Source organism: Camelus dromedarius, chromosome 4 (genome assembly GCF_036321535.1).
Source record: "Camelus dromedarius isolate mCamDro1 chromosome 4, mCamDro1.pat, whole genome shotgun sequence".
NCBI classification, from domain to species: domain Eukaryota; kingdom Metazoa; phylum Chordata; class Mammalia; order Artiodactyla; family Camelidae; genus Camelus; species Camelus dromedarius.
Genome location: NC_087439.1, coordinates 15,999,367 through 16,011,946, shown reverse-complemented (window position 1 = coordinate 16,011,946; position 12,580 = coordinate 15,999,367). Strand labels below are relative to the sequence as shown.

The 12,580-nt window shown below is 42.2% G+C and overlaps 1 protein-coding gene across 13 annotated transcripts in view; it reads left to right on the top strand.

Moving 5' to 3' along the window:
• NCKAP5 (NCK associated protein 5) overlaps positions 1-12,580 on the top strand; it is a 918,970-nt gene that overhangs the window by 795,975 nt on the left and 110,415 nt on the right. For 12 of the 13 annotated variants that reach the window (XM_064484702.1, XM_064484704.1, XM_064484701.1 and 9 more), the window contains 2 exons: positions 4,385-4,486; positions 9,168-9,356. In XM_064484702.1, coding sequence (XP_064340772.1) covers positions 4,385-4,486; positions 9,168-9,356 — 291 coding nt within the window. The remainder of the gene's footprint in view (positions 1-4,384; positions 4,487-9,167; positions 9,357-12,580) is intronic. The other variant, XM_064484710.1, reaches the window with a different exon arrangement.

Genomic DNA, 12,580 nt, shown 5'->3' with positions numbered 1-12,580 from the left:
AAACCTGCAAAATAGAAAAATAGAGCTGGCTAACAGAAGGCAGAGTAATCCACCAAAGGTCATTAACCCAGTGTGTATTTCTGGCACTGGCTGTTCTGGCCTTGCCAGGTCCCCATAGCTGACCTTGGTATTTCACTCTGGTATGAGGCATGCATTCTGACTATGATTGGAGATACACCACAGGGGCACATTTGTCACACATATCCCCACACCTGCCCCTGCATGGTGACACAAAGTAGGTCTCCTCCCCATGAAGCTGAAAATCCTCAGTGCAGGAAGTCACCTTGGTCTTCTGACATCACCATATATATACATGTGTGAACACATGTTTGCAAACGTGTATATAATGTGTGTATATACCTGATGTGTGCAGGTGTATATATGTGTGTATGTGTGTATTTATTTAGTGGCTATTCTGTATGCTACAGAATGCCTATCTTAGAGAAGGGTTTTATCAGCCAGTTAATCATGAGAACAAACAAACCCTCAAATGATTAATGGCTCAAACCCAGTATAAGTTTCTTTCTTTCTCATAGAAAGTCTGAAAGATGTATCACTGGTCTAAGGGTAGCTCTGTTCCATTGACTATTCAGAAATCCAAACTCCTTCCACCCAGTAGCTCCATCCTCAACCTGTGGTTTCTGCAATTGCTACACTGAGTTGGGTGCATCAAGCTGATGGAAAGGGAAGGAGCACCAAATGTGGGTGATATTCCTGGGCCAGGGCAGACATCACTTTTGTTCACACCCCATTGGCTAGAACTAACCCTGTCACATGGCCACACCTACTGCAAAGGAGGCTGGGAAATGCAGTCTAGCTATGTGCCCAGAAAGAAGGGAGAACAGTCTAGCTATGTGCCACACCTACTGCAAAGGAGGCTGGGAAATGCAGTCTAGCTATGTGCCCAGGACACCATGCCAGTCCTTGACACAGGGACAAAGCAGAAAGAGAGGTCTTGGCCTGCATTCTCATGGAGCTGGTTACCCTATTGGGAAATAGAGCCTGCAACACAGGAGCAATTCAACAGTCATGCAGTTAAGATAAAGGGCCAAAATGGTGGAGGGATGTAACCCAGCCAGGTGGGGAATCCAACGTGGGCTGGAGATGACAGACAGCCTTGCAGACCAGTTTCAGTGCAGTCCTGAAGAGTGAGCAGGTTTCAGCCAGGTGGGCAGGAGCAGGGAGGGTGTGCTATGGGCAGATGGACAAAAAAAGCCCCAGCTCAGAATTGAGAGGGGTCCATTTTAGAGACAGCGAAACCAGTCTGGTGGGAAGGAAGCAGTAAACTGTGACCATCGAAGGAAGCATTTGAGGGAAAAGATCTCAGTGGCCTCCGGTTTGGGAATGTGTGAAGCTAGGAGTCCATTTCTAAGACCAAGTGGAATCTGAGTTACTGAGATAGTTAGTGTAAGATGTGATGTGAGGTCAATTTCAAACCTATACCAAGTGATTTTGCTACTGCTCACGTCTAAAACACACACACACACACACACACACACACACACTCTCTCTCTCTCTCTCTCTCACTCACTCACTTCTGTCTAACTCCAGAATTCATCCAGATTTGTAGGTTAAAGACTTCAAGTTTGAACACTTTCCAGTGGGAGATTTACCCAGATGGACACTAACAGTGATCATGAACTGTAAGTAGGTGTGTGATAGTGAATTGCCCTCTAACTAAGCTGGTGGATTTCTCTGAAGAGGCCACGGTATTCTCCTGTCGGTTATAGTCATCCCAGGACTTTAATTGAGTTCCCCTTGTAGACACTCTACCTGTTTTTCACTGAGACCTGAATTATCATAGATAACACCATAACACCAGTTTGTAAAGTGATACTCTCTCTCTCTCTATGAGAATATATTTATGATAATATTATATGTGTATAGAAAAATACAAACCTTTCATAAAAATTCTTACTATAAGAAGTACAATACCTGTGAGCTCAGGAACTTCTGTGGTTATTTAACCAAGAAGGAGATATGTGTGAAAGGGTGATATTTACGTACCATTTTCTTACCTACAGTCTTAACACAAAAGTCCATCTTATTTTCCTGGAAGTCAATTTTTATTTTCCTTACATATATGGAAACTATAACGACAGACGATTCATTTGTACCTTAGCATTTAAGAAATTATCTACCAGCAACTCTCAGTTATGACAAATAATTGGTGTAAGGCTGTGTACATTTCACCATACTATATTATTTATAATCCTTCCTGACTTTGGCAGTACCTCTCCCTACCTGTGACGTAGGTTAGGTAGCCTCTTCCATCCCTCTGTAGCAGGCGAGGAATCTGAGACAAGAGGTTCAGTTACATCCCGAGGTCTGGTAAAATTTATGCCCTAGGGCTGAAACTCAGATCTCCTTGCCCTAGGATCTGTCCCCTCTCCCTCATGACCTTACCCATTTCAATGGAGAGAACTGACCATTGGGATAGAGATCACTGAAGCATAACATCGTTTAGGAAGACTGGTTTATACATACACATATTCATGCAGAAAGCACGATGATGACATCATATATCTGATAAGAATGAGCAGAGTAAGTCAGATGTCTATACTATAAGGACTCTTCCTCCCAACCACGTGATATACCATTCAAAATCATCATTTCTTTTGTTGAATGTCATTTCCCATAAGTTCTTGGACTGTTCACATATTGATAAATGTATTCTTAGGTCTCAGAATGTTATCATTCTTTTGGCACTCTCTCAATCTTTAAAACGTATATGTGGGTGGCGAAAATATAGACATTTTTTTCTTTGTGGACTGTAACAAGCACCAGTTGAGTACTTACTGGGTATTATACATTGTGACAGGCCTGGGGCCTAAAATGTCTTTGCCCCCTGGGAACTCAGGTTCTAGAGGGAGCTTGAGATAAAGATTATAAAAATTGTGCAGAACCAACATCCTGGTTCTATTGATGTCTTAGCTCTGTTGGAGAAATTAGAATTTTCAAAATAATGAACAACCCGTTATTTAGGATTTATACCCTTTTTGGTGAAAGTAACTCCACAAACACAGACTGAGAGAAGCAAGAGTGTAAGTTTGAGGAAAATGATTTGACGCTCCACTGATAAGGAGAACTGATCCAAAGCAGGAAAAAAATGCCTTCGTTCCTGCAGATGCACACAGAACAGTCCTATCACACAGGGCTCACCCTTCAGTGCTCACTGAGTAGATGTTTTTTTCCTATTTTCCATTGAAGTGTAGTTGATTTACAATGTTAGCTTCCGGTGGGTGTTTGTTGAGTGACAAACTAACCAAGTACATGAGGCTTTCACACAAGTTGAACCTAAGGGAAGTCAAATGGGGAATAGAGTCAATATAGCTCATTTTAGTGGCATTTACGTCCCTGCTAACAACATAGTGGATCTGCTGGAACAAAGTGACCCTTGGGCAACCCCTGCACTCTAGAATAATCCCAACATTAGTTAGTGGCAGATAATCAGTCATTTCCCAGCTCAACATCAGTATGCAGCAAAGCCTCTCCAGGGAAGAAAAGGAATAGAAAAACTTTTCAGAGGTGAGGAAGGCATCTTAGCCACATTATTTACTTACTCGATTCGATTTTTCGTGTCTGAAAGCACAAAAGTTGTAACCAAGACAAACCAGGCTACAAGTACCATTTTTAAAATGTCATCAGCCTAGCAGAAACATGAGACATAAATCACGAGCTTTATTGTATTTGCAATTAAACAGATCAAATTTAATGTCCACAGAAAAGCCTTAGTAATTAGTATAAAGATTAATATAGTGAAATGTCCCTGGTTTAGCAGGCCACCCAAGCAAAGCTGAAATAAAGAATGGAGTATATAATCAAATAGCATGTGAATATTAATGCACAAAACCCTCCAAGTCCCCAGATCCCTGATGCAATTATTTTCTATTCACATTAATTGTTCCTAACAGATGACATTAATGACTTTGAGTTAAAATGTGTGCAAAGGAAGATTTCACAAGATCAATGCTGTATAGGAATAAGGTCACTTTTATAATTATTTGCTCAAATTTTAACCAGTACTCAGCATAATAAGGTTAACACAGTGATTGTTTCTTAATGTGAATATCAAAAGTTAATTTTCATACTAGCCAATAAGTGTATTGGGGTATCCACATTTTTCTTGCTATTCATTTTCCCTACTCCGTATTTTCCAACACATATTGACTAACTGTGAAAGTGTGATTATTGTTTATAAGCTGTAATTTGCACATGTATATATATAGAACACTCAATAAACTCAGATAAACTTTTTTGAGTTAGGATATGTGTTATCTAATGTAGAAATATCAACTCTTTGGAGATTTATCTGTCCAAGGCAGGATTTTGTGATGAACAATTAAATCAATGCCATTCGAAGTTTCTCTCTGTTTTTACCCAGAAACTTCACTCACGCATCTTAGATCTTTCATCCGGGGATTTGCTCTCAGATGTGGAAAGAAGCCGAAGTCTGACGCAGTCACGAACTGATGTTGAGATGCACGTGAGTTTCCCCGTCGCCCTCAGAACACTTGTTTAGGTTGTTATTGTCCTTCCATCAAATAGGATGTCACAAGTGAACCATAAAGTGCATCCTTGAAGCACTGTCAGGCAGATAAAAATACCTTCCTTTCTTGTGTTCTCTGAAATTCAGTATCATGTCCCCCAACTGGCAGAGTAAGCAGGAAGTGTCACTCTCGGCAGAAATGTCATAAATCTTGCCTTATCCCCAAGATACCTTTTGGAGTATTGATTACATCTCAAAGTCTCTGAGAAATGGTCAAGGAACTTTTTATTAAAATCCATGTCCCATATTACTCATCTTACTTTTATGATATATTATGTATGAACTTTTAAAAATTCATGGGCTGTACTTTTTTTTTCTTTAGCTAGGGTTAGCTTTGTGCTTATTTGGCAAAACTTTAACCAGCACAATTTTTAACTCTCATTGACATAAAAAAGTAATTTGAAACACAAGAGCCAAATAAATATGTAATGAAAGATGTTAGGCTTAAAACAATGACAAATGAACATTTATGGATAACTGGCCTTTTATTTTTCAGTATACAATTTATAAGTATAGATAGGATAGTCTATATCAAAGGTGAATATTGTCAAGTTTGATTGGAATTAAATTTCAGTGGATTTCAGTGGAATGCTGTCACTTTAAACATTCATGAAGACCTTAACAGCATCCAATCTATAACATGGCCTTGAGAGCAGGAATTTTTTAAATGCAGTTTTCATCCAAAAAACTCTTGCCTTCATTCTCTCTGTCTCTCTCCTTTTTAAACTAAAATTGTAGATTTTTGCATTGCATTTCTCATAGGAAGCATGTTAAGGCATTTGAGTGCTTCAAGGAGGTAATCTAAAATACATCATGGGAAAAAAGACACTGGATAGTGCAAATGGTGTATTTTGCCAATTAACGTAATTAAGATAATGTTGTAATGGAAATCAATATACATCTTTTGGCAAAGAAGGTTAATAATAAATATTATCTGTTACTAATTACAGTCTTCTCAGTAGGGTGTTTGACAGTCTGTCTATGTCCAGGAGTTCTGCTTATGGTCAAGGGCCTTCCTTGGAGCTATAGCATAGTGGCTAGGACCTGGGCCCAACATCATGTTATATAGGCTGGATGACCTTGAGCAAGATTGTAATACCCCAGTGCCTCAGTTTCCCTACCTGAAAAATGAGAAAAATGCTATTTCTCTCCGATTTCTAAGAGTTGTGGTGAAGGTTAAATGGGGTGATACATGAAATGTATATAACACAGTACCTGCTGACAATTTGGGGCCGTGATGAGATCTCTGCTGCCTCAGCACTCTTCCATCCTTAAATACGGGGCATCACGCTGCAGCCACAGTGGACATGGCAAGGACGGAGAGTGAGAATTGAAACAAGCATCTGCCAGTGTGTCTCTCCAGAAGCTCACATCCCTGATCCCTGGAAACAAAGTGCAGCGCTTTCGGCTGTTGCTCATCACAATTCCTGTGTGCTGAGAACATCATCACGCTAAGGTGTCAGACCGTGATGGCATATTAAGAAGTATAGTGCAGGGTCCCTTAGGGAGACTGTAAAGTATAATTTGGTTGAAGACCCAAGGCATGTGGGGTTTTTTTAAACATTTTTAGTCATAATAGCAAAATCTAAATGTTGCTAAGCATAATTATTACTAATAATTACCAAGTATCACTAAGCATGATGTTACTAATCACCGGGGGCTATTGAGTCTTCACAATGATCTTATGTGGTAGGTGCTTTCATTATCTCCATTTAGGGAGAAAGGAACTGAGGTATGGCAGGGTTAAGTAAATTTCCCAAGGTCAAAGAGTTAGCAAGTGAGAGAGCCAGGATTTAAACCTTATAAATGGCCCTGGGGTTCAAGCCACTCAATCACAGAACAGTCATTTGTTGGAGCAGATAATCTTACAGGATAATCATGTGCTGATAAGGGAAGAAACTGCAAGAAAAAGGAACTCACTTTGCAGCCATGATGTCAGAGATTCTTATGAATTTCCAACATGTATTGTCCATGATGGGGGAAAGGTAGGGGGATGTCCCAGTAGAAAGGTCTCGTTGCCCCTTTCTCGTCTTTGCAAGAAATTACTCTGTAATCACCCCACCCCCACCCCACCACACACACCCTCTCTCCAGTGCACTGCTCCATGGGAGGGCTCAGACCACTCCCTTCATCCTGCTCAGCACAGCCCAGGTCAGACCATGAGATACACAACTTGCTACCAAATAATGCACATGAAAGGTAGCCTCTTCTCAGCTCCTCCTAGGCTAGGGGCTCAAAGTCTGGGTCCTGGACCAGCAGCATCCAAGCAGCTGAGAACTTATTAAAATACTACATCTCAGACCCAACCTCAGAGTTACTGAATCTACATTTAATAAGATCCGGGATAATTCATATGCACATTCAAGTATTCAAAGCCTGGCTTAGAGGACACTTCTCTGCAGAACCACTCCCAGCCCCACCTGCCTCCACAGGACAGTGATGGACCTCTCCCACCTCCCCACAGCATCCTCTTTCACATCTGGGCCTCTCAAGTTCAAGGTCAAGGGAGAGGCTGCAATTCCTTCCTCCTTCAGCTCAGTGTCTGAGTTCTAGTTTCCTGTCATCTTACCAGCATCTCTACAGAGGTACACACATGAGTGATGACTGGCCAAGGAAGCTGATTTGTTAAAAGAGGCCTGGGAATTGAGTTGAGTTGTAAAAATAGATGTAATTTTGACAGGTGCAGTAGGAAGGTATTGGTGAGAAAGACAGAGGGAAATCCCGTATAGGCTACAGCATGCTGGGAAAAGTAGAATATAAACGGTGCTGTGCAGAGTGTGAAGAAGGCCTTCGGAGAAGTTTAGATCTGATGGCTTCGCAGGACACAGACACAATCTCTCTGGATAGTAGACACGACTGTCAGAGCAGAGGTAGTCCTAAGCAAAACCCAGCACCCTGCTCACTCAGAGAGAACAGGATGGAGAAAATAGAAAAGTGCACAAGTGAAAGTGGGCCATGATGGGCTGTTTCTGAAAGTCTGTTCAAGGCGCGTTTCAGGTGTGTGCAGGGGCTAAAGCCTGGAGGTCTCGTCCCTGTGCAATGGGACCACTGGTTGGGGGCGGCGGCCAAGATACAGACGTGAACGCCCCTTAACTAAGTTACAGCTGGCAATAAACAAGGTCACAAATCAATAGATACCGCTGAAAGCTGGTTTTTAAGACAACTTTCTCCTTTCAATGATATTTAGAGCCAAATTTCAGGGGGGGAAAATAGGGTAGTAAAATTCCTTGGCGTTTTAAGATCACTTAAAGAGATTATCATACAGCAAAAATGAAGTATCAATAGCAAGGCAGATGCCTGATGTTGAAAATCTAATGTTATTAATTGTAGATGTTGACTAGAGAGCAGATTAAACATGCCCTCTGCCCCAATGCAGGGTCTCATTTTTACCACAAGTACTCTCAGCACAACCTACCTCACCTTCCTTCCCCAAGCTGGTGTTCAGTCACCGTCAGCTGGAATTGCATTTGGAGAACAGTGATAAGTACTCAGGTACTAAAGGCTCCCATGAAGTGACAATAAATTGCATAACTGAGAGAGTTTGCTATTCTGCAAGTGACACAATGACAGATGGTTCCCCATCAAAGAGTTTCTGGGACAGAGCTGTTATAGATAGAGGCCAGGAGTGAGACTGTAATGGAGAGATTCCATCCTAGTGATCGGGATGCTAAATTAATTTAGCCTGTCCAGTGAGTGGAGCTTCATCTGTTCCATTAGGGGCCGATAATGTGGCTGTCAGGATGTGCCTGGGTATTTACAGCTTTGTCACCTGCACTTTAAGCAGACCTGCTAGAATTCTCACTGCCTGGATCCTTCTGTGTGGGACCCAGATCTATCGATGTGAGAATCTTTACCATTTGGACAGCCAGCTGATGTGAAAAGTTCTAGAATCCTCAGAGCAGAGCCTCATGATTCCTGAGTTAGGGGCTCCACTATCGTACATGGCTCTCTGGGCATTTGATTCCTGACTGAGAAAGATGCTGTCAGAGCCACAGGGGACCACAGGAGTAATCTGGTAGAACTCTCCCACCCTATACAGAAAGATATTAACACCCATGGAAGTCAAATGCTTTCTTTGTTCAACATCTCATATCTGGCGGCATGTGTAGCCTGCAAATCGGGTTGCTAGACTTCCAGTACAGTGCTCAGGTTCTTGAACCCTTAAGCCAAAGTTGCTACTCTGTCTTCTTCCTTTTGGATCATTAGAGTTAGTTGATACTGATCTGAGTCTTTAACCAGTACTGGATAAAATGGGAAACTCTCATTGTCCTAATTCTGCCTAATGGTGATGGCAGCTCATAATAATTGAGCACCTGCTTGGGCCAGATACTGGACTATTTGCTTCTCATCTAGAACTGCATTTGGTCCTTGCAATAACCCTATAAGGTTGGCAGTATTATCATCATTCACTTTTAAAAAGGAAAATGTGGCTCTAGGAGGCGAAGTCATTTCCAGGGCATGTTAGTAAGGGGCGGCGCCAAGAATGCAACCTCTCATCTGTCGACCCCAAAGTCTGTGCCTCTAGCCACAGTTCTGTATTCGCTCCTACCTCACTGTGGAGCTGGTGTTTCCTCTCCCCTATGCAAAGTCCTAGCTCAGAGCTGCCCTGCTTTTTTAGGAATGCCAGCTGAACGCAAAACCAAGCACCTCTGCTTTGAAATGCCCTGGCTTGGCGGTTGCCATCCCTGGTCATCTCTGTCCTCGAAATAGCTGCAGCAGCAGCGAACTGTCCCTTTCGAGCACCTGCAGCGAGTACTCCAGCGGCTCCTCCTACACGTGGCATGATGGGAAGAACCTCAGGAAAAGGGTAAGGCTCCCTTCAAGGCACTCCAGCATTAGCATGAACCAGAAAAGAATCCTTCTGGTAGGAAGGTGGAAGGTGGAAGGTGGGAAGGAGGGTAAGAAAGAAACGACCATTTACTGAGCTCTTGTTCATGTATGCCTCCCAAAACCATATAGAGAGGTATCAGTCTCCCTGTTACATAGAAGAGAAAACTGGCTCAAAAAGGTTAAGTCACTTGCCAGCAATCCCGCAGCAATGGTGACTCGACCCCAGACGACGTCACAGGAGGGAAATTGAGAGAGAAAGATGTCTTCCTTCTGTGCTTTGGTGGAGCCCAGTAAGTTCACAGATTTATGTCAGGTTGGAACTGGAGCCCTGGCCTAATGGAACTGACCATACTTCATACCAACTCAGACATTTTCAATTAGTTTTATGGACATTCACTATCGCTGTGATGCTCAGAGAGACTTGTTAATGTGCCCTACAAGCATGAGGTCACGTGCCAAGCCATTCCAGACTGAGCATCCCATGAGATCTCAAAGAGAATGTATGTTTTCTTCTAGAGAATAGGGAGGGTGGTGCATTCTTGCAGAATAAATGCCCCAAAGTTTGGCATGAAGTATCATTAGCTTTATAGGAATTTACCCCTCAAAAATAGCATGTATTACATTGACCTCCTCTATTCAATGCTGTAGCCTCATAAAACACTAATTGACTATAAATCAAAGGGTGGCATAGTAGAGAGAGAAAATGCCAGGGTGGGTGACAGGCATGATGGCTTCGGGAGGATCGGGTATGCCCCTGCTTAGATGCCAGGAGTTCCTTTAGCAGATTTTTAAATAACTCCTATGGCTGGGATGAATCCTGTCTGCAAAGTGGGCTCACACAACTGAAGATTCCTTCATGATTTGAATAAACACCTTCGCACGCTGGTGTAAGCCAAGAATTTGGAATAGCTGTTTTTGCAGTTTCCTAATGCTGAAGAAAAACAAAGAGTAACAGAGAATGGAAACCCTGAATCAGAATTTTTGGAGGTCATTTTTCTATCATCTGTATAAATTTAGTTTATTACTTCAAAAGCACAGAAACCAGGGGAATTCCACAACTGCCAGAAAAATTGGTTGAGGGAGTAGGTTTGTCATACTCTGAACAAGAACTCAGAAAAGGATTTCCAGCCTGAAATGAGAGCTTATTGCCTTGGACTCAGACGTACAATGCAAAATGCGGAGCCTGGGGTATTATCAAAATTGCTCCTTCTAAGGAGCTGTTCAGAGTTGTGAATAATGACTTCTGGGGACCTGGCCTTTAATAGGCTGGGGAAATGGCTTGGAGGGATGTTCCCTCTCCTTGTCTCTGAATATCGCTGGCTCCCAGACCCCTCGCTCTGCTCTTTCCATTCACACCTCTTCCTCTCTTTCTCTCAGCCTTTTTATTTTCTTTCTTCCTTTTTTTTTTTTTTTTTTTGCTGAAATTTTTCCAGTTAGACCAATCCTTGATCTTCTAGGGACATATCTTCCCTGTAAGAGGAGAAATAAGGTTCTTAAGACACTTCATATACACTCTGGCAGCCATCCTCTGGAGATTTAATAGCGTCCCATCTCAGAATGGCCATGAGGTACCAGCACGCCTGTTCCATCTCACAGAGAAAAGCCTCATTCTCAGGGATCCAGCAAACTAGACTCAGGCCCGTGAAGACACTTTAAATTGACATTATTTAAAGAAATCCTTAAGGTCTTACCATGTACCAGATACTCATTTAGTATTAACTTACATAATAAATCCATACAATATAAATTTGAATGTGAACACAATATTAGCTTACATAATAATAAGTATATGACCAGTGGCTCTTTTGTAGTTCATAAGTATATTTTTTAAGTATTGTTTTTTGTAGAAACAGAATGGAAACCTGCATGAAATAGAACAGCCTGCCCTCCGTGAAGGACTCTGGCTCTAAATAATGATTAATTAACACATGCCAGCTTTGTTAGCTTTTCGTAAGCATTAGCTCATTTAATGCTCATGCTAGTGTATGGAGTGGATTCTCCTAATTCCCCCATCTCACAGAGGGGTAAATTGAGGTACTGAGAAGTTAAATATCTAGCCCAAGGTCTCATAGCCAGGTAGTGGCAGAACTGGGCAGTTGGTTCCAGAACCTTAACATGTAACCATCCTGCTATACTGACCTTGTTGAAATAGCCTAAACCTTGGAGGAATCCCAGTTGTTGGGATGGGTTTGTTTCCATTAAGAGCAAGAATGTCCTTTAAAAAAAAATAAGAGCAAGAATGTCCTTTAAAATAAAATGTATAAAACTGTTGTCTAGTCAAGAAATAGAAAAGAACCCAGGCCCAGGCCCCTGTCTTATCAGTAGCATCTTTCAGTCAGCTCCCTCCTCCCCAGAGCAGCTCTCTTCCAATGTTTCCCTGCAAAGAATGAAGCCGCCTGTGGGAAATGCCAGTTCCACGCCACCATCTCCCCAACAAGGAAATTATGCTTTTTTTTGTTGTTTTCAAGTTTCAAGATTGTTCCCAACTTTTCTCAACTTATTAAATATCATACCCTTCTGTGGAAAACTGACTGAGGAATGTGGCTAATCTCACAGGATGGGAAGCCTGGGCCCCAGGAGGTTGGCAGCCACAGTCCCTGGGATGAATCAGAACACAGCATGGGCAGGCTCTGGGAGGGCAGAGAGGAGGTGGCTGGGCAGACACTGAGCACAACTCCCATGACTAGGACAAATCTGCCCTTCTCAAGCCCTTTATGGGGTGCTTTTGCCTGGCTTCTCTTCCTTATTGTGAACATGACATAAGGACCGTGGAAATTCTTAGAAACCCAAGCTGTGGCAGTCTGCTTACTGGTCAGTCTCTATGGCCAGACTCACTAATGGGATTTCTTCTGATTTCTGAAGACATTCTTAATGGCACTGCGGAGGGGGAGGGGGAGGGGGGGTGCCACCAAAATGGCATCTATCCGCAGCAACTTCTGACCCTGGAGAATTTTCCAAAGAGAGTATAGAATTTGACTTAAAACCAAATAACCATATAACAAATACAAAACAAATAAACAAGACATGTTGCTAGCAAGAGTCGTTTTTATGTAAAAGTCTTAGATATAAGCAGATGCTCACAGTTTACTAAAAAGCTGAGATTCCAATGCAAGTTTCTGACATTTGGAGGTCATTTTTCAACTTCTGCTTACTAGCATGTCAGTTCAGTCACAAGACAGCAGGGCAGCTAGCATGGAGACA